General features: G+C 38.5%; 1 protein-coding gene across 1 annotated transcript in view; it reads left to right on the top strand.

Moving 5' to 3' along the window:
* Nucleotides 1–19,925, top strand: part of TPR (translocated promoter region, nuclear basket protein) — a gene marked incomplete at its 5' end in the record, with an annotated part of 41,472 nt that extends 21,547 nt beyond the window's left edge. Inside the window, 23 exons of the mRNA XM_010073961.1 lie at nt 436–567; nt 877–1,007; nt 1,378–1,588; nt 1,953–2,099; nt 2,605–2,803; nt 3,464–3,669; nt 4,556–4,617; nt 5,556–5,764; nt 6,077–6,349; nt 7,143–7,291; nt 8,155–8,238; nt 9,819–10,019; nt 11,302–11,433; nt 11,946–12,036; nt 12,507–12,691; nt 13,533–13,601; nt 14,743–14,837; nt 15,490–15,596; nt 16,340–16,435; nt 16,633–16,789; nt 17,996–18,114; nt 18,662–18,760; nt 19,711–19,925. Of these exons, the coding sequence (XP_010072263.1) occupies nt 436–567; nt 877–1,007; nt 1,378–1,588; nt 1,953–2,099; nt 2,605–2,803; nt 3,464–3,669; nt 4,556–4,617; nt 5,556–5,764; nt 6,077–6,349; nt 7,143–7,291; nt 8,155–8,238; nt 9,819–10,019; nt 11,302–11,433; nt 11,946–12,036; nt 12,507–12,691; nt 13,533–13,601; nt 14,743–14,837; nt 15,490–15,596; nt 16,340–16,435; nt 16,633–16,789; nt 17,996–18,114; nt 18,662–18,760; nt 19,711–19,766 (3,210 nt within the window). The remainder of the gene's footprint in view (nt 1–435; nt 568–876; nt 1,008–1,377; nt 1,589–1,952; nt 2,100–2,604; nt 2,804–3,463; nt 3,670–4,555; nt 4,618–5,555; nt 5,765–6,076; nt 6,350–7,142; nt 7,292–8,154; nt 8,239–9,818; nt 10,020–11,301; nt 11,434–11,945; nt 12,037–12,506; nt 12,692–13,532; nt 13,602–14,742; nt 14,838–15,489; nt 15,597–16,339; nt 16,436–16,632; nt 16,790–17,995; nt 18,115–18,661; nt 18,761–19,710) is intronic.
* Between the last annotated feature and the right edge of the window lie 295 nt (nt 19,926–20,220).

The following is a 20,220-nucleotide window of genomic DNA, read 5'->3' as shown; positions in this document are numbered from 1 at the left end:
AGAGATACATCCCTCTTCCCATTTCTACATGCCAGTCATTTTAATGGAATCCAGTGCAGGGTTGCTTGGCTTCTAATATGTAATTAATAATCTATTTCTAGTACCAAAATACAAAGAGTGAGAATCGGGGATTGTGAACTTGTGCCTATTTTTTCCTCTCTGTAGGCTAATCCCCTGGTTTTGCTCCTTGTCCCTCTCCCTGCACCCAGCTGGCCACTGAAAGGCAGAGAGTTGCAAAAGGCTCCTTGTCCCTCTCCCTGCACCCAGCTGACCACTGAAAGGCAGAGAGTTGGAAAATAAGCTATATCATGCCTTCCTGAGGGTGTTGATTTTGCTCTCTGTCCCTCGTACCATCATTGTTCATGGCCTACCAAATTCCGCTTCCTTCAATCTCATAAGATCCAGAGAATTTAATCCCCAGTTGTGTGTTTTCAGGTACGCAAACTTGAGGCAGACATTCTACCTCTACAAGAATCTAATGCTGAACTGAGTGAGAAAAGTGGAATGTTGCAGGCAGAGAAAAAGCTGTTGGAAGAAGATGTTAAACGCTGGAAAGCCCGGACTCAGGTGGGAAGTGCATGTTTTCAAAGAAGATTGGGGGGGAACTAAAAAAAAATTTCTAAAGTGCATGTTTTCAAAGAAGATTGGGGGGGAGAACTAAAAAAAAAATTTCTAAGTTTTCTTAAAAAAAACAACAAACTAAGAAATATGTTTGAATTATAAAGCATTGTTTATGTGGCTTCAAAATAGGCTATTCTAATTCGTAGGCATTCCAAATCAGAATGCACAAGCCAGTAGCTTGAATTCAAAGAGATTTTATGGATAAAACTGTATAATAATTTTATGAAAATGCAAACTATTTTCTCAACCTTTCAGCATTTATTGAGTCAACAAAAGGACACTGATCTTGAAGAGTATCGGAAGCTGCTTTCAGAGAAAGAGGCAAACACCAAGCGTATCCAACAAATGAGTGAAGAAACAGGCAGGCTTAAAGCAGAAATAGCCAGGTGTGGTATAAGTCAATTAGTGACAAGTTTTGTTTAAAGCAAAATATTCTAAGTAAAGCTGTATCTGGAAGTGTAATTTCTTAACTGTCTCCATGTAACTATGAAACCTTTGGAATTCTTACTGTAGCTTGGTAATACACAGCTAAAATGAAGTGAGAGTTGTTTTGGAAGCTGTCTTTTAGCTGAACTTACTCTAAATTAGTGTATTGTAGAATAATGCGTATTCTGCAAACACCCATTTGTATTGCAAAATCCTAGAAGACACAGTTCACTACAGATAATGCCTGTCATATTAGACAAATGAGCAATATTGAAATGTAATAATTTCAGATGTCTCATTTGCATCTTCCTCCAATCTCTTGTGATTTAGAACTAATGCATCCTTGACTACAAACCAGAATATTGTTCAGACCCTGAAGGATGAAGTAACTAAAATAAGAGCAGAAAAGGATGCTTTGCAGAAAGAGCTAGATGCTAAAGTGGCTGACATACAAGAGAAAGCGAAAACCATAACACAGGTCAAGAAAATTGGGCGCAGGTACAAGACTCAATATGAGGAGCTGAAAGCACAGCATGATAAGGTAGATACGCTCTTTCTTTGCAAAAAGGTTCTGTGAAAAAATGTGTGTTTTAATCTAGAGTCATGTATAAACTAATGATCTTGACATTCCCTTAGTGTAATACTGTATGAATACTTACCTGTGAAGAGAAAAGCAGAAAATTACATGGTTTATTCTGCTGTTGCCTCTAACTGCCATAAAGCTTCAGCTGCATATCACTTAATACTTTACAGCATCCTTAACAGAACTTCAGAGTTCATTAGAATTCCTAGGTTTTGCCCAGAGCTTTTTAAACTATCAGTTTGCACGCAGAAGCAACTTCTGAAAGTAATGACGTGCTAATCACATAGTACCCTTTAGCCTGATACCGCTTGACCTATTTCAGATGGTTGCGGAAGCATCAACTCAGTCTCTTGTAGAACAACAAGATGAACAAGTTTCTGCCCAGGAAGTACAAGAGCTGAAAGACACCCTCAGTCAAGCTGAAGTGAAGACAAAGGCTTTGGAGGCTCAGGTTGAAAGTTTGCAAAAGGTAAGAACAGAGTGAACAAGGTAAGAATAGTTGTCCTGGGTTAAGCTGAGACAGAGTTAACTTACTTCATAACAATTTCCGAGCACGGTACTCTACTGCAATCTTAAATGAGTCACTGTGAACAATTTAAGGGTGTGTGTGTGCCTGTGTGCGCATGTATGCACAGAAATATGTGAAGTGACCTATTTGTGCCTCTGCCTTGTTAGGAAACAGGGACCTTAAACTGGTTTAAATCCTGTGTCTAATGTGTTTCATACTGTTTCTTGGAAGAAATAAGTGGGAAAGAGAATGATAGTCTCTCAGCTATTGCATTCAGGGAGGACTGGACTCCTCTCTTGTTGGTTAGAAGCTTTTTGACCTTAATAACGACCAGCTTAGTAACCTTCGTGGCCAGCTAATACTAGGTCCTTGGAGTTTGTTGGGCTATATATTTGCCAAAGTAGCTGGTTATACCCAACAGTTCCAATCTCTCTTTCTTTCTCTCTCTCTCTCTCCCTCTCTCTAGACTATAGCAGAAAAGGAAGCTGAAGTTAGAAATCTTCAGGAGCAGATAACTCAGCTACAATCAGAACTTGCTCGTTTTCATCAAGATCTGCAAGAGAAGACTACCCAGGAAGAACAGCTCAGGCAACAGATCACTGAGAAGGAAGAGAAAACTAGGAAGACCTTGCTTGCAGCCAAGCAGAAAATTGCACAGTTAGCTGGTATTGTAATTTTTTTTTTTTCTGTCCTTAAGTTGTCATCCTCTGTTTGGGTTTTTAATTCTTCCTATGGAAAAGCATTTAGACAGGGTGCTTGGGAAAATATGGTCTACTTCATGTTTTGCTTGAAGATGTTAGATGTTACAGGATTGTTCTGAAACGTAAAAAAATCAATTTCTCCAGGAGATGGTACAAGTATATAACTAGCTGTACATTGAAGGAAACCAATTTTTGGTCAGCCAGGGTGGTAACCCCCGTTTTTTGATCCTTTTGTTGATGGAGCAGGTTGACCCTACTAACAACTTGGGTAATTCTCCCCCTCTTTCTTGCCTCCCAAGTGCACAGGTGCAAAACATACTGCTTCTTCTGGTTTTAATTGATGTTGAGAGAAATGATGGTGTAAGAGCTTGCTGAAAACATGATGTTCTTTTGTGACTACTTTTTAATGAATTTATTTATGTATATATCATTATTACATGTTTTAGTATTTCTAACTAGAAAAATGGCATGTAAAAGTTAGAATTACCTCTAAGAGCTCCATCAACAGCTTAACATTTTTAAGATTTCAAAATACTTCAGTAACCTATTAATACAGGCGCTCAGCACACAGTCTTAGTAGGCAGCTTTGCAGTGGTAAGAGTGGAGTCTTTCCTATTCAATTAGGTACAAAAGAACAACTGACAAAGGAAAATGAAGAGTGGAAGCAAAAGAGCACTTCATTAGAAGAGCAGAAGACTGAACTGGAGGTGCGGATGAGTGCACTCAAATCACAGTATGAAGGTCGAATCTGCCGTCTGGAAAGAGAGCTTAGAGAGCAGCAAGAGCGACATCATGAACAGCGAGATGAGCCACCAGAGTCTACAAATAAGGTACAAAATCCTTTTAGCTAGCTGTGGGAGAGGAAACAAACAGCTTGCCTGTCTCATGACTGATGGAGAACAACAGCTCTCAGTACACGCACTGTTGTACAACTTGCTTGGTTTTTGTGCATACAGTAGTTAATACTCAGGATTACTTTATGTTAAGGTGTTTTTGCTGAACATCCTAAATAGCAGATGGAAGTTCTTATTATAGGGTTCCTACACTTTAAAAAAAAAAATTAAAAATTTAAAAAATACCAATGAGACCAACAAACTCTGTGCTATTCAAGTTCCAGTGTCCCCTGGTTTTAGAAGTATGCGAGTTGGCTTTACTAAGGGTTCAGAACCTAATTTTAATACTCAGGATTACTTTATGTTAAGGTGTTTTTGCTGAACATCCTAAATAGCAGATGGAAGTTCTTATTATAGGATTCCTACACTTTAAAAAAATTAAAAAATACCAATGAGCCCAACAAACTCTTGTGCTATTCAAGTTCCACTGTCCCCTGGTTTTAGAAATATGCGAGTTGGCTTTACTAAGGTTTCAGAACGTAATTTTAAACTTACTTCTTGCCATAGTCAGAATTCCCCCTGCATACAGTTATATAATTCACTGTAAATCGACCAATGAACTGTTTGCACTCTCTGTTCTAGCTGCTATTGTCTCAATAGCTTCAGAAGATACTTGAGAAATTACTGAATTGGTTTATATACTTGGTATGATTTGTTTTGGAGAATTTGCAATAATCAGTTGCAATAATCCATTGTTAGCTGTGCTAACAAGTCAGTTAGACAAACGATTGTTAGTAAAGAGATCTGTCTGCTGAAATATTTTACCAAATTGCTCATTCCGTTTTACATGTATGTGGCATGATACTTGTTTCTTACTTAATAGGTCCCAGAACAGCAGAGGCAAATCTCACTCAAGTCTACTCCAGCTTCAGGTGAAAGAGGAATGTGAGTTGAAGGGTTTGGGGGGTTTTGCAGAGCTTCTGTGGTTGGTGTGTCTTGGTTTTGTCTTTATCTAGTTGTTCTTTTTAGTAAACCACTGGCTTTTCACAATTTTTCTTGAGCAACGTTGAAGATACTGATTGATGTTCTTCCTGTTTTCTCAGCTACATTTAATCAATAAAGCTTTTCAGCTGTTAAATTGTCATATTAACTACCAGGAATGTGGTTTCTGGAAAACATGAAAGATTTTTTTAAAATGTTTTCAGACTTGAAGAATTTTTAAGTTGTATAGTTTTGACCTTTAGCTTTTTTCGGTTGAGAGAGAGGGTCTTCCTTGCGCAAGAGTCTCAAACATGAGAAACCCACTAAATAGATGGTAACTAACAACAGATGAAATAGTCAAATGATTAAGGTCTAGAATGGGAAATAACTACTGTATTACCAAGTTTAGATAACAAACTCCCTTTCAGTTTTTATGACAGCATCCTTTTGAAAGCAAGGCTTTCAAAAACACCTTAAAATATAGCTGATCCTGTCTCAACAAGGAGATGATGTTTCTCTGTAATGAGTGAATCAGTTTTAATGCAAGATTATTCACTATAGTAACAGTATTGTTCACTATAATAAAGACCCAGCACAGCTAAGAGTATGAGCTAACACTGCTTCTTTTGATCTACTTATGGATTTCTGGGTGATTACCTTTGAAGAAACCTGTTAAACCTCTAAGCTGGACAAAATGCTACTGATGGCATAGTGCGTCTGTCTTTTTTTTTTTTTTAACTATAAACAAATTTTGGAAGACAATTAGTTTTGCCCTTGTCAGGCTTTTAAATTTTAAACTTTAAAAAAAATAGTATTTCTAGCTATGATAATATATTTACATTTGGTATTTTTAAAATCTGCTTTCTGCGCTACCATCATGGAACCAATATCCTGTTTTTCAGTGCTAGCACTTCAGATCCACCAACAGCAAATATTAAACCAACTCCTGTTGTGTCAACTCCAAGCAAAGTGACTGCTGCTGCCATAGCTGGGAATAAGTCTACTCCAAGAGCCAGTATCCGTCCAATGGTTACTCCGGCTACAGTCACTAATCCTACTACTACTCCAACAGCTACAGTTATGCCTACAACACAGGTGGAGACTCAGGAAGGTAAGGATTTTAGTATAGTATAAGGATCTACAGTCATCATAAGTGCTGCCTTTGCCTTGAAATCTCAGTAATTGCTAGTTTGAAAGAACCGCAAATAGTTTTGTTGTTGCTGCGCCTCTTTCAGTGTTGCACTTTTATGACCACTACTGTTGCAACAAATTTCATGTTTCCTGAACTGAAGATGGGTATAAGCAGTGTTAACTCAGTCTGCAAAGCACCGAATCTACTTGATTTAGGGCATTCTGAAATGCAGAATGTGAACTGTATTGGATAATATGAAGACAGTTGAATGTGCTACTGTTTGCCTTTCAGCTATGCAGTCAGAAGGACCTGTGGAGCATGTTCCAGTCTTTGGAAGCGCTAGTGGGTCTGTGCGTTCCACCAGTCCTAATGTTCAGACATCTCTCTCTCAGCCCATCTTGACTGTTCAGCAGCAGACACAAGCGACTGCTTTTGTGCAGCCCACTCAGCAAAGTCATCCTCAGATTGAGCCTGCTAACCAGGAGCCGTCCCCTACCATTGTAGAAGTTGTACAGAGCTCTCAAATAGAGAGGCCCTCCACTTCTACAGCAGTGTTTGGCACAGGTTGGTTTCATTTTATAGGCCTACTTTTTTGAATAGTTCATTTTAAGTAGCTCCATTTGAACTACCAGTCAAACCAGGCCCAACTTCAACAAAGAATTTGCTCTCCCCCCGCTCCCTTAGTTTATTGCATGTTTTACAAACTTCTGAGGTTAGGCTCCTTTCTTGAAACTTCAGCAGTGGTATCTCTGAAATGCTGTTGTCACTGCATTCCTTAAAGTAGAAAATAAAAACTCACATTTGTTTATTCAGAGCAGGATTGGGGTTTAATACATTAAACCGTGCTGCCTCTGTTTCCATGGTACTGTTGTGGCAAAGTTAGGAGTCATGAGTAAGCTACTTAAGCTGGAATATAAAATACAGAGAAGAACTCTAAAGCTACTCAGTGTGATACACTGTTGCACATATGCTTGCCCTAAGTAGCATGGATTTTGGTGTAAAGCGTTTATTCCCCAAAGTACGCTTTTGTGAACCACTTTTTTTTGTTTCCCAGGTGGTACTCTGTTAAACTTGTAGGTACACTTGTCAGAAGCAAAGTTGTTGGAAAAAGTTTTTTTGTTGTACCCTGAAGCTTACATTTGGGGTCAATTAGGTTGTGAATGTAGGTCCAAGAGCATAAGACTTGTAACAAAAGGAGCCGATGTTTTAATGTCCTGGGAAACAGCACAAGGTGACTCTAATTCTATTTGTTATCATTTAATGCAGAAAAAGAGGTGGTCTTCCAGAGTAAAATGACAAACCTTTTGATTTTTTTGTACATTCATTGTTCTGAAAATAACTGAGAGGCTCTTTTAAGTTTCAGCTACCCCAAGTTCTTCACTGTCTAAACGTCCACGAGAGGAAGAGGAGGATAACTCAGTGGAAAACTCCGACCAAATTTCAGAGGAAACAGTGGATGTACCTCTTCCAAAGAAACTGAGAAGCATACAGAGAGTTGGACCTGAGGTTTGCAAGAACATAAAATGCTACTACTTAATCTGTCCCTTTGGAAGATTTTATTGGGAAGAACAAGTATATTACTTCAGAGCAAGTCAGTTAATTCTTAACATGACTTTTCAGTGTATCAGGCAAGAAGCAATTATGTTTGGGTATTGTAAAAGGCAGAGATTATACCAGTTGCAATGAATGGTGCAAATCATAGTGAAGTGTAGGATGGAAGAGAGAGGGCCATTTGCTAGCATTGAGGAGGAAGAAGTTAAAGTATTTTTCAATGTGGTCTGGAAGGGCATTGTCTGCAGTTGTTCTGGAATACAATAGTGTACTTGAGTACATGCCAGGGAAGCACAGATGAGTTCCATGGAAAAGCTTACAGGAGACATATGTGAAATATTGGTGCAAGGTTGTTGGGATGTCCTGCAAAAAAGAAATGAACTTGAGACAGAGACTTAGAGCAGGCAACTCATGAATAATGTTAAGGAAGTCAAAGATGTTTTAACTCTGTACAAGAGGGATGTTGCATAACAGGAAAGGGCAAGGTTGTGTAAGAACATTGTCACTTCATTTGCTGAGAGGATGAAGGTGGAATGGTAATCCTTGAGGGTTCTGTTTTGGTCCTGAGAAGATTTTGATACACTGAGGTCCAGTGGACTGGAATGGGGAAATTGTATTTCTCCAGGGCAGAGAAGTGGGGTGCTAGTTAAAAGCGGAGCTAAGGAATAATAGTAAAGTGGGAACTAAATGTTGCCCATGATCATTGTGGGAAAAGATAATTTTTTTTTAAAAGAGTGAAAAAAATCTCAAACATGTTAAAGAACCAAACTTTAGGGCTAATGATGTGTTTTAAATGAGAAAAATATATGTTCTTTCAGGAGGAAGTGACAGCAGAAGAGAGCACTGATGGTGAGGTAGAAGCTCAAACATACAATCAAGACTCGCAGGACTCGATTGGAGAAGTAAGCATATTTGAAAAAAAAAGTCTTCATTTCAGCAGAAATAGCTATTTATTTTTTTTTTCCCACAAACTCAGTATTTTCAGAAGTGGAATCTCAAATCAGATCCTGCAGGTTTCCAGTGGAAACCACTTATAACCTTTTAAAGTTTAGACTTGCAATGTTCAAGGATAGATACTCAATTTTTATTGCATGCTACACATACCTATATAAGTAACATTCACAACGTTAATGAAGCTTTGAAATTTTGAAATGTAAATCGATGTGTTGTTTTAGAAATCCTGGTATCCCTAACTCCGGTTTTATATGGTGAAGCTGAGATGTAGAGGTTAAATGAGACACAGTCTTAAAATGGAATTGGAGTTTTCAGTTCTTCGCTTACTACTTTGAAGTAGTTCTCTTTGTTTTCTGGCTTTTCTTTTACAGAAAGATTTGGCAAATCCTTGAGCAAGCTTAGTGTTAGATGAGTCGTGATGTGATAAACAAAGAAAAAAAAAAGTTGGTTTTGTTCTAGTTCTGTAAAATGCCCATCAGCTGTTTTAGGAAAGACAAATATAAATGAAAACTTTGAACTCTGTGGTAGAGTCCCAAATACAGATTTTAAATTTTTTTTTCTTTTTTTTTTTTCCTCTCTTTTTTTGGAAAGAGGGTTGTGGGAGACTCTCCCTGGTGCATTTTTTTTCTGAACACTTTCTAGTCATACTTGTCAGATTAGGTTCAAATGTTTTGAATATGGATATGTACTGAATGGAAAGAGAACCATTTGCTAGCTCTGTGGCTATGATACGAATGGCATTACGGTTCATCCAGACCAAAAGAACTCTAAAACAACAGCTCAGAGTTTGTGCTTAGAAGAAAGATGGTTGTTCCTTGATTGTGGGGAGACTTTTAGTTGTCTGTTGTTGATTGCTGACAATCATCTGTAGTCTTCTCTTTTGTCATCTCCTATCTTGGCTAGTTATTAAGAAACAGTGATAACTAAGTGATCATAAAATCATAGAATGGTTTGGGTTGGAAGGGACCTTAATGATCATCAAGTTCGAACCCTCCTGCCATGGGGGCAGGGACACCCTGTGGGCATCAGTCTGTTTCTCTTCTCGGTGTCCCATCACCAGCCTTGTGCACTGACAGCAGCTGCAGTGTTGGTGGAGTGCTCAGGGTCCCTCTCCCAGTAACCAGACAATTTTTCTGGATGGATGTTGAAGTAAGGGCAGAGTGCTGCCTCAGCTGTCAGCAATGCTCCATGTATTTGTATCTGCTTATTGTGCAGCTGTTGGTGAGATCTCCTTGGTTGTCTGAAATAGATGGGTAAACATTTAGACAGCAGCTTTTTATGGATGTGCATTCAAATACATTGTACATGAATACAGTATCTCTAATGATGGCACCCAGCCCAAATCGGGTTTGGAAGTGAAGGACAAAATACTTGTGTTGTAGAGCAGGCGTCCATTTGGTCGAGGTTGAGAGCTAGGAATGGAAACAGGAAACTCTTAGAAATACAATGGACACTTTACTGAAGATCATTTTAAGTATTGTATATGCTGCATTTCATTTTGTGTCTTCTGGTAATTTATCTGTTACAGGGTGTTACACAGGGAGAGTACACTCCCATGGAGGATAGTGAAGAAACTTCACAGTCTATCCCAATAGATCTTGGATCTCTTCAGTCAGATCAGCAACATACTTCTTCATCTCAGGATGGTCAATCCAAGAGAGATGATGTCATTGTAATTGATAGCGATGATGAAGATGATGACGATGAAGAAAACGAAGGCGAGCAGGAAGTATGTATATCTATGATTTTGTCTTTGATCAGATGTAAAGCTCTTCTGGCAGAACTAATTTAATCAAAATAATTTTTTTGGCAGTACAATTAGTCTGTATTTATATAGCCTGAACTTCTAGTGTTTTAAAGATACTCGCTAATTCAGCTTGATTTTTTTTTTTTATTTAAGTTATAAAATTCTACAGTGCCTCTAGATCATCTATGACTATTCAACATATAAGTGTGGCCTCTGAGGAGAGGCTGGGGGCTTCCCCGCACCAGGGACAGCCTGTTCCAGCTGGCTCCACAGTGGCCCTGCTGCAGGACACAGCTGAGCCCATCAGTTGGTGGAAGTATATACAAGAAAGAGCAAAATGCTGCATGGCAGTGTTAGTGTGAAGAAGGGGGGGAAAAAAGCCATGAGAAACAATCCTGTGAACACCAAGGTTGGAGAAGAATGTGGGGTAGGAGGATCTCCAGGCATCAGAGCAGATGTTCCTTGTACTCCATGGAAGAGACCACAGTGGAGTGGGTATTACCCTGCAGCCTGTGGAAAGGACCGTGGTGCTGCAGGTGGATATTCCCCGAAGGAAACTGTAGCCCATGGAGAGGAGCCAATGCAGGAGCAGGTTTATCCTGGGGGATGGCAGCTCTTCCATAAGAATGACACACTGGTGGAGCACTTCTTGAAGGACTGCGGTCTGTAAGGAGGATCCATGCTGGAGTGGGGGGAAAAAGTGTGAGGAGAAAAGACTGGCAGAAAGAAATGGTTATGGACTGACCCCAACCCTCCATTTCTTGTTCCCTCTACCCTGCTTGCGGTGGGGGAAGAGGATTTGGGAATGAGGGAGTGAAGTTGAGCCTGGAAAGAAGGGGGTGGAGCAGAAGGTGTTCTGGTTTTTGTGTTTCTCACTATCCAACGCTAATTTAATTTGTTGCCAATTAAAAGTAATTTTTGTCTAGTTTAGTCTGTTTTGTCCACAGTAGTAATTGGTAAGTGATCTGCCTGCCTTTTTCTTGACCCTCAAGCTTTTCCATCTTATTTTACCGTTTTGCTGTTGAAGAGGGAGTGAGAGCATGGCTGGGTTGGTGTCTGGCAGCCAGATGTTGTCAGCCTACCGCAGCACTTGAAAAATACATACATCTTCTCTGTGGATGATAAATGCTGAACATCATCTGAAAAAAATCCGCAGGCAGAGGTGGGCTATGTGCCACAAAGTGAAGTTTACCACTTCAGCGTGTGAAATTATTCCACTGCCTTTTCTGCACTTTCTTAAGGCTTTTCTATGGTCTTATCATAGGACTATGAGGATGAGGAAGAAGAAGACGAGGATGATGATGAAGACACTGGGATGGGAGATGAAGGTGATGACAGTAATGAAGGAACTGGTAGTGCTGATGGTAATGATGGATATGAAGCAGATGATGCCGAGGTGAGATTTGTACCTTTTTTTAGAGCCTGTTAAATTTCTTGGAGTTAAATTGATGTTGTAATGCATCTGCACAGATTTGAATACTTGAAAGAGAAAATCTTAGTATGAATTCATCCCAGAAAATTGAGGCTGGTAGTAGGTGATTGCTGTTATAATGGGTGTTTTCACAAGAAAAACCAACTTTGAATGTTTAAGGGGGCTGAATGAAAATGCAAAGTACATGAACCAGCAACAAATACTGTAGTTGCAAAGCTAGTAAGGCAGCTTCTTCAAAAGCTGGATATTTCATTGTCTTCTTAGGAAATTATGATGGCTACTTTTTTCATGTTTGTGTATGTACAGGTATGCAAAACTGACATTTATTTTAAGATTTGCATATATTTTAGTTTGTTTACTTTCTGAATAATTTTTTGCTGCTTTTATATTATGTTCTTTATATTCTCCTTCTATGTATCTTATATCTTGTAAGTTGTTTAGTGCTAAGTCATGTTATGTTTCTGTGGTTTATTTAGGGTGCTGATGGGACAGATCCTGGAACAGAAACTGAGGAAAGCATGGGAGGAGGTGAAAGCAACCAGAGGGCAGCAGATTCTCAAAACAGTGGTATGGTTATTCCATATTTCTTCAAAGTCTGTCTGTAAAGGGGGAAAATGTAGAAGCTGTTTTGCATGTGTTAATATATGGACTTAAGTAAGAATATAAGGCGCAATGCTAAAGACCATTTTAACCTGAAATGTAGATTCATTTGAAATATTCTTTTCTGGATATATTCTACATTCTTTTGAAAACCCTACAAGCTCTTGGTGCTAAGGAAACTGCTGTTTGGCTCAGTAGATTAATCTCTGAAACAGCACTTGAATAATCAGTAGTGTGTTTCAGTGCTGGTGTTGACGTAGCTGGCACAAGTCGTCTTGTAAGTGATTTTGAATAACAGTACTCAGCTGTAAGACTGGGGAGTCTTGCAAGGATAAAAATGTCTGTTCACATGGTAGCAGAATTTGAAGATTGCCTTAATGTTTTCATCTCACTTTGGAGGGCATGGGTTCACTCCTCTATACTTCTGTATGTTTTAGGAGAAGGGACCACAAGTGCTGCGGAGTCCACTTTTCCTCATGAAAGTTCAAGAGAACAGCAGCCATCATCTGCCTCAGAGAGACAAACCCCTCGACCTCCACAGTCGCCACGCAGACCACCACATCCACTGCCCCCACGGCTAACTATTCATGCTCCTCCTCAAGAACTGGGTCCCCCAGTGCAGGTAAAACTATCTCAAGTGGTTCAGAAGACTTCTAAAAAATTACTGTATGATTTCTTCCAAATAAAACCTAAGTACTCTGCCTATTGTAAAAATAGATGACATCTGTTTAGCATCCTAAAAATGGTAGCTGAGCAAACTGACTTAACATGTCTCATGCTGCAGATTATGGCTGGACAGGGAACATGGAAAGCGTAAGGCACCCATGATGGATTTGTATCTTGAAATTCTTACACCAGTGTTGTTTCAGTCAGTGAGTGCTAATATTTCCACTACAAAAATGTTGTTGAACAGGTTGTAACTCAGAAAGGTTGGCGTGGGTTGTTTTTAGTCTCTGCCCCAGTGCAGACTGGGCAAAGGAATATTGCCATTCATTTTCTGACTTAAACCTTTCGCAGTCAGTGCCTGACCCATGATTATGCTTTGACATAGACCTATGGATTTTGTAAATGAGAACGTCATAACCTGAATTTTGCAAAAAATATCCTGACTGAAATTGTCCTTTACCATTATCTTGTTCTGAGGCTTGAGGACACAGTATTCTGTGTTCAGGTTTTCTCTCCTCAGTAGAAAGGTGAGTAAAATAGTAATGTCTCCCAGAATTAAAACCTACATGATTCTTTTTTATGGTTAGACCAGGCAGCAGGTAAGAGATGTGGGGTAGCTGCTGCCATGGTCTGTTCTTTAAGAAGGTATGACGCTGTACTGAGCAGTGTTGTACACTGACATATAATTGTTATGCTTACTCATGTAGCTGTTATCCTTGGCTCTGATTGAACAATTGTGTGTTGGTGGAATTACAGAAAAGCATTCACACTACTTCATTTTTTTCTTTGCTATAAAGAGAATCCAGATGACTCGAAGACAGTCAGTGGGGCGTGGACTTCAGCTAACTCCTGGTATAGGTGGGATGGTAAGTATACAAAAGTCTACTACTAAAAACCTGCATTGAGGGAACAGTCGTAACTCTTGGGTTTTATTTTGGTTTTTGAAGTCTATCTACTGACTTCAGATGTGGGATGGTTTCTGTAGCCTTGCATATCATATCTTAGTCCTGTTAATTTCTATATGAATGGAAGGCAAATTCTAGAAAAGTTCCAGGAGGTTAAAGCTCTTCAAAAGAGATTGACTTGGTTTTGTCCAAGGCAGTTTTAATTACTTGGTTTTAGAATCAGTCTTTTAAAGTGGATATATTACTGTGAAAAAAAAAACATGTTTCAGCCTCATCCTAAAGGAACAAGGCTAATTAATTTATGCTTTATGTCAGTCTCCTTCAGCTAATTTTGAACCCCTTAGCCAACTTTAACTCTATTTGACAGAACAAATGCAAGTTCAGTGAGGGAGGGGAGAAAGACAAGAAAACACCTTTTCTGAGATGAAGGGCATCAGCCTCAATTCTTGATTCTGCTTGGTTTACATGTACTGTCATACAATTTTTGTTTGGAAGTGGCCTCAGTACCTACTGATTTTTGCCTGGACAGTAACTGAGCACATGGGAGGGAGCTTAGAAGTATTTTGGAAGAAAGGTTTGAAAGATACGGGAGGAAGACGGGGAGATAATGCCTTATGAAGGATGAGGGAAAAGGGAGCTGAGGTTTCTGGCTTTGTAGCCGATGCAGGAACAAAGGACACAAGTCTATAGGGAACAGATTATTTGATATGTGAAAAATCCCATATGGTTGCAGCAATCCAGATGAAGACAGACGTTTCCTGTCTATTTATTAATGAGTCATCCTAAGATTCCTTTGTAGTCAACAGGGACATGTGGCACTTTGATGGTACGATGATCTCATTGCGTAAATATCTAAAAATCTGTTGAAAGATGGGTGCCCTGCAAGTGTATGGTTTTTATTTTGATTTGGGTTTTTTTATCGCCTGTAAGGGCAATCTATATAACTAGCTCAGATTTAGATGTCTGAAATTAGATATTTTGTTAGAGCTAAATCTGTCTTTTTTTCACTGGAGAATGTGGACAAGGCAAACGAACTTTTAACTTGGCTTGGTAGAAGCTGGAAATACGTTGTAGGCCCTCATATCAGTCTCTTTTTTTCCAGCAGCAGCACTTCTTTGATGATGAGGACAGAACAGTTCCAAGCACACCAACTCTTGTAGTTCCACATCGTACAGATGGGTTTGCAGAAGCCATTCAGTAAGTATATGTAAAGAAAGAAAGAAAGAAAAAAAAAAAGTCATCTATGTCTTTCTATTTTTCAGTGGAATGAAAATAAATTTAAATGAAATGAACTTGTGATTGGAATAATGTGCTAAGTGGTATGATAGATGACTGCATCTACAAATAAGTGTAGAACTGTGTATCATGAGACTTATCAGCAAATTAGGAGGCAGATAAATCTCCAGTGTGTTGTAATTTACTGATTTCAGAAGAAATTAAGCAAAAAAGAAGAAAAAAAAAGTGGTTCTATTTCAGTTCTTTCCCTGCTTCCTCCCCTCCCCCCGATATTACCAATAAAAGTAGGAAAAGTTATCTCAGTTTCTGGATTTGGGACAGTTCTGGACATGTTCAGCAATCCACTTAAAATTGTAAGAATTCATAGGATGAATATGTAAAGAATATTCTCTTCAGGACTGTTATACTGGTTTTGGATGCGGCCCAAATAAGTTTGAGAAAGTAATTGCTATTTAATAAGCAGTAGTTTTTTTTATCTGATTTTTTTATGGTCATTGTTAATTCATTTTGTGTCACGCATACTTTGTTCTCTTGTTTTGGTCAGAAAGTTTTTTCCCCCTGCCCCCGATCACTGGGGAAAATTGCATTATTCCTTAAATCTTTATTTTGATAGTTCCCCCCAGGTAGCTGGAGTTCCTAGATTCAGATTTGGACCCCCTGAAGATATGCCACAAACTAGCTCAAGTCACTCTGATCTTGGCCAACTTGCATCCCAAGGAGGTAAACCATTTCTCTTTCATGGTGGTTAGAGTGAAAAACAAATAATGCAGTCAATAAAATGCAGTTCTACTTTGGGTACTTGTTGGAGTGTGGAAACCTGTGACTCTTAAATAATATTTTCAGAGACTAGAGGAAAGTAAAAAGGTGTTTCCTTCAAGCTGCTGCACTTGTATTTTCAATTTTTTAAAAAAAGTAGAATTCTGCTGTGGGTATTCTCAACCAGAGAAGCTAAAATAGGACAAATTGCCTGCTGGGCACAAGAAGCTTCATTTAAGGAAAAATGAAATATTGAAGGAATGACTTTACTCTTGATTGTAGCTTTCATGTAGTAAAATAATAGAGGGAAACAGCAAATGCAAAGAAATCTTTGGGATATATACTTACCTGCCAAGAGATGGCCAGGCAATTTGTCTATATTGCCCTTGCTGTTGTCCTGAATCAGTCCCTGTCCCCCGCATCCCTGTCAGCATGGAACAGGATGCTATTCCTTGAAGAAAGCTCATATCAAAGTAATGGCATAAATAAAGGACAAAAGTAAACCAAGTAGTAGTATTTTCCTCAAGGTTTTACCTTTCAATAAATTATAATTAGCTCTGGCAGTAAGTCAAAACACTGTAAAACAACAAAAATCTCCATATTTAAGTACACATCTCTGGATTTCATCAAGCATACAGAGAGAAGACAGCAGTTAATCTGTTTTTAGCTGGCTATTGTAATTGTCACTGAAACTTTCTCCGTTGCAGGTTTAGGAATGTATGAAACCCCACTATTCCTTGCTCATGAGGAGGAATCAGGTGGTCGTAGTGTTCCAACAACACCCTTACAAGTAGCAGCACCAGGTAAGTGGCAAGAAATTTGCAGGCTGAAGTAAAAGCTGGAAACCTTGACTTTCCAGAAAAGAATTAGTTTATCGTTGTGATAGTGCTTATTGCTACATCAGGAGTATTCCAATAGCCCTTTCCCTAAGTTTCCTGTAGATTTTTCTGTAGGAAATTCAAATTAACTTGATGTTTATTAAACTACCTTTCCTGCACAGTGACAGTTTTTACTGAAAGTGCATCAGCTGACGCTTCAGAGCATGCTTCGCAGTCTGTTCCAATGGTTACGACATCCACTGGCAATCTGTCCACCACTACAGAGGCTGGAGCAGGCGATGACGGGGATGAAGTTTTTGCAGAGGCAGAATCTGAAGGGTAAGCTGTGACTTGTTTGGTTCACTAACACTTGATGTCATGTTAGTTTTAATGATTTGTTTTCATCCAAGTGTGCCTGTGATTCATTAAATTTCAATTTAACCCATTCTGATAGGAAGGATAGCTCAACCAGGATTTAGTAATTTCATGAAGTAGTACAATCTGACCTTTTTGTCTTAAAAATAAAAAATTCCGATTTAACATGACTAATATAAAAGTCACCCAAAAATAAATTTCTGTATTTTTTTCAGAATGCAAAGGGCACTGTAGCAGTCAAATAGTGACGGTAAAGACCCCAGTTTGAAGGACTTTGGTTTGTAGAATAAAGGCTGAAGCGGTACTGTTTGTTAACAGAGAAGATCACTCCTCATTAAAAAAGCAAGCATATATGATGAAGTCATTTAGTTAAGGCAGTGGAAGTACAGATGATGTAGCACAAGGGAGAGGAATAAGCAGTTCTTAACAATTTGATAGAGGAGTTATTTTTGTCTTCCACTTTGCAAGTGCAATTTTTGTGGTATATCCACAAAGGAACTAAATGGTTCACAGAACAATCTGTAGTTCGCAACAGGCTTTTAGCTTGATAGGAGAGCGAGTCAATCTGTTGCTAGTAGAGAGCAGATATTTCCCACAATTTATGAATTTTAGTTATCATCTTCTAATGGTTTTTATTTACTAATCAAGGTCAATAAAATTTATACCAAAAAGTGAGCTGCATTTAAACTAAATTGAATGGCTAATCTCTTTTTCCAGCCCTATAATGCTTTTCAGTTTTTGTCTCTTGAAGACAGAGTCCAAGTGCCTTAGGTATTGCACCACTGAGTGATCTTTAGGCATACCCAGTCAGTGGTGATCCCTCCACTTCATTCTTCCCCTGCCTAAACTTACACAGCACCATCACGTTAGGTTTTTTAGTTATTGTTATTAAATAGCTTCTCTGACCTTCTCTGAAAGAGAATTAATATGTTGAATATGCATCTGGTGTTGGGCTGCAGATCAAGGAAAGTACATTGTTATTTTTGTAAAAGCCAAATAAATGTTTCGTGACTGGGGGCAGGGAGGACACGACAACAGAATAAAACCTGAGAAGATTTCTGGGGAAAGACATTTGCACAGGAATCTTTCTGCTCCAAGGTGATGCTTTTTTCCTGAGCTGTCTGAAACTGTGAATACTTACATGTTTTCCTCCCCGTCCTTCTCTTCTAGAATTACTTCTGAAGCAGGCCTAGAAATTGATAGCCAGCAAGAAGAAGAATCTGTTCAAGCGTCTGATGAGTCAGATCTTCCTTCGACTAGTCAAGATCCTCCTTCTAGTTCATCTGCAGGTACAGGTTAATTGCTGGAAACAGCTGGTTCATACAATTTCATTAAGCGTGGGAACTTTTTGGACCAGCATCATGCACTGCTGATAGCTGAGATACACAAATTAAGACAGAACTCCTAGAGTAAGATCACATTTTGATGCCTGTAGTCTTAACAGCAAACAATTTTTACTTGGACCGTGATAACTAGAGTAGGCCATAGTAAGAATAGTGCTTAAAGGAGTGAAAGTTATTGATACTTAGATGAGTCTATCCGCTGTTATGTTTCATGCCTGATTTAAAAATATTTTTTCATTCAGTTAAATTGTCAAATAACAGTAAGTAAATCACTGTTCAGTTAGCAATTTAGCATCTAGCATGGGTGATGAAAGAAATCCCAAACTTACTTGTTTTGAGGCTTTTATTTATATCAGATTATGCCAGTGAAATAAGGCTGCACCTTCGTAATTTTAAATTCAAGAGCATAATGGGTATCAAATCATGTAAACATTAACAGTGAGAAACTGTACTAGACACAGACATTCTTTCCTGTATTTCCACTTCTTCACAGACACAAGCAGTAACCAGCCCAAGCCATTTCGACGTGTCAGACTTCAGCCACCGACATTAAGAACTGGGGTTCGTGGTCGTCAGTTCAACAGACAGAGGGGTAAGTGTTCATGATTGCTCAAATTCAGACTCTCTTTCTTTAAAACAAGTTTTTAGTACATTCTTCCTGTGGAGACCGTAAATGAAGTACTACTTTATACGCTCGTGTTTGCTTGTAAGACATTAAACAATGCAGCATCCCTGCCCTAGCTTTCAATATGTTACCCTAAGAGCTCTGTAGTTTTGTATTAGTACGTTAGTCTGAGCGTTTTTGAGATAGGCAAACTTTCTTCATATGTGGCACTTGGCTCTTATCAGTGGAGAGAAAGTAAATGGCAGTAGATATTAAACTTTGCAAATTTTAAAAAGATTTTACAAAAACAATGTTAGGACATAATGTTAAAAAGAAAATTTCTAAACTTATCGCTAGGGATTCCAGTTATTATCTCATTATGTCTTACACTGATTTAAAAAAAACAAGACAAAACATTTATGGAAGCATTAGAGATTTATGTAATGCAATATAGAGTTAAACCATTACAATAAATTAACTGTTTGCAACTAATGTATTAAGAAAAATCCTTAGATGAATTATATTCAGTTTGGCATTATTTTAACACTGTAGAAGACTTGTTAGTAGTATTGAAATGCAGGTGTTTGGTATTTTAAAAAAAAAGTGAGGAGGTGAATCTCAGATGGATTTTCTTTCTAGTTGGTTACCATTTCTTTAATAAGAAAAGGGGTGGACTAACTGATTTCAAATACAGTAAGAATGCTATACTTGTTCTTTTAGCACAGGGCCTGAGATAGGATCACAAGGCAACAACATCCTTTTTTAAATGACAGAAGTATAATGTATCCATAGTGCCAGGCTCTAGGGGAGGAATTTTACCAGAAAGGAAGTGCTCCACTGCAGTAGCCATTTCTTACAAAAGTATGACATGTACCAATGGCTGATTAAAAGGGTGAAGAGGATTTGTATTAATGCATTTGTTTTCTTTCCCAACACAGGTGTAACTCATGCAATGGGAGGCAGAGGAGGCCTGAACAGAGGAAATATTAGTTAAATGAACTGTAAAGTACTGACAGCTGTGTATACAAATGTGCCAGTTTGCCTGTGGTTGCTTCAGCGTAATGAAGCCAGAGCTTAAAGCAGCATTTTATACTTAGATCTGCACACATTTCAATGTCTTTATTTAATAGTAAAATTAGACAAAATGTCAACATTCAAATGGCGTCTTCTTTTAAAATCCGCTGTTGTGCATCACTTGCTAGGACAGTTGTACCAATCTTTGGTTACAGTCTTTCCTGTGAGAGCAGTAACAGGTCTTGCTATTCTTTTGCCAACATCCAAACTGTAGTACCGATCTGAAATGAAGATGTGTCGTAATTAAATTCCAGAAACTTCATTTAGCACATGGAAAGAATCTTGAAGTTAAAGCCTTCCTTTTAAATTCATTTAGGCATGAATAACAGATTTTTAATTTCATTTATGTGGAGGTGAGAGGCTATAACAATGAA

Source organism: Pterocles gutturalis, unplaced genomic scaffold, assembly GCF_000699245.1.
Source record: "Pterocles gutturalis isolate BGI_N339 unplaced genomic scaffold, ASM69924v1 scaffold287, whole genome shotgun sequence".
NCBI classification, from domain to species: domain Eukaryota; kingdom Metazoa; phylum Chordata; class Aves; order Pterocliformes; family Pteroclidae; genus Pterocles; species Pterocles gutturalis.
This window is presented reverse-complemented; position numbering and strand designations above follow the sequence as displayed.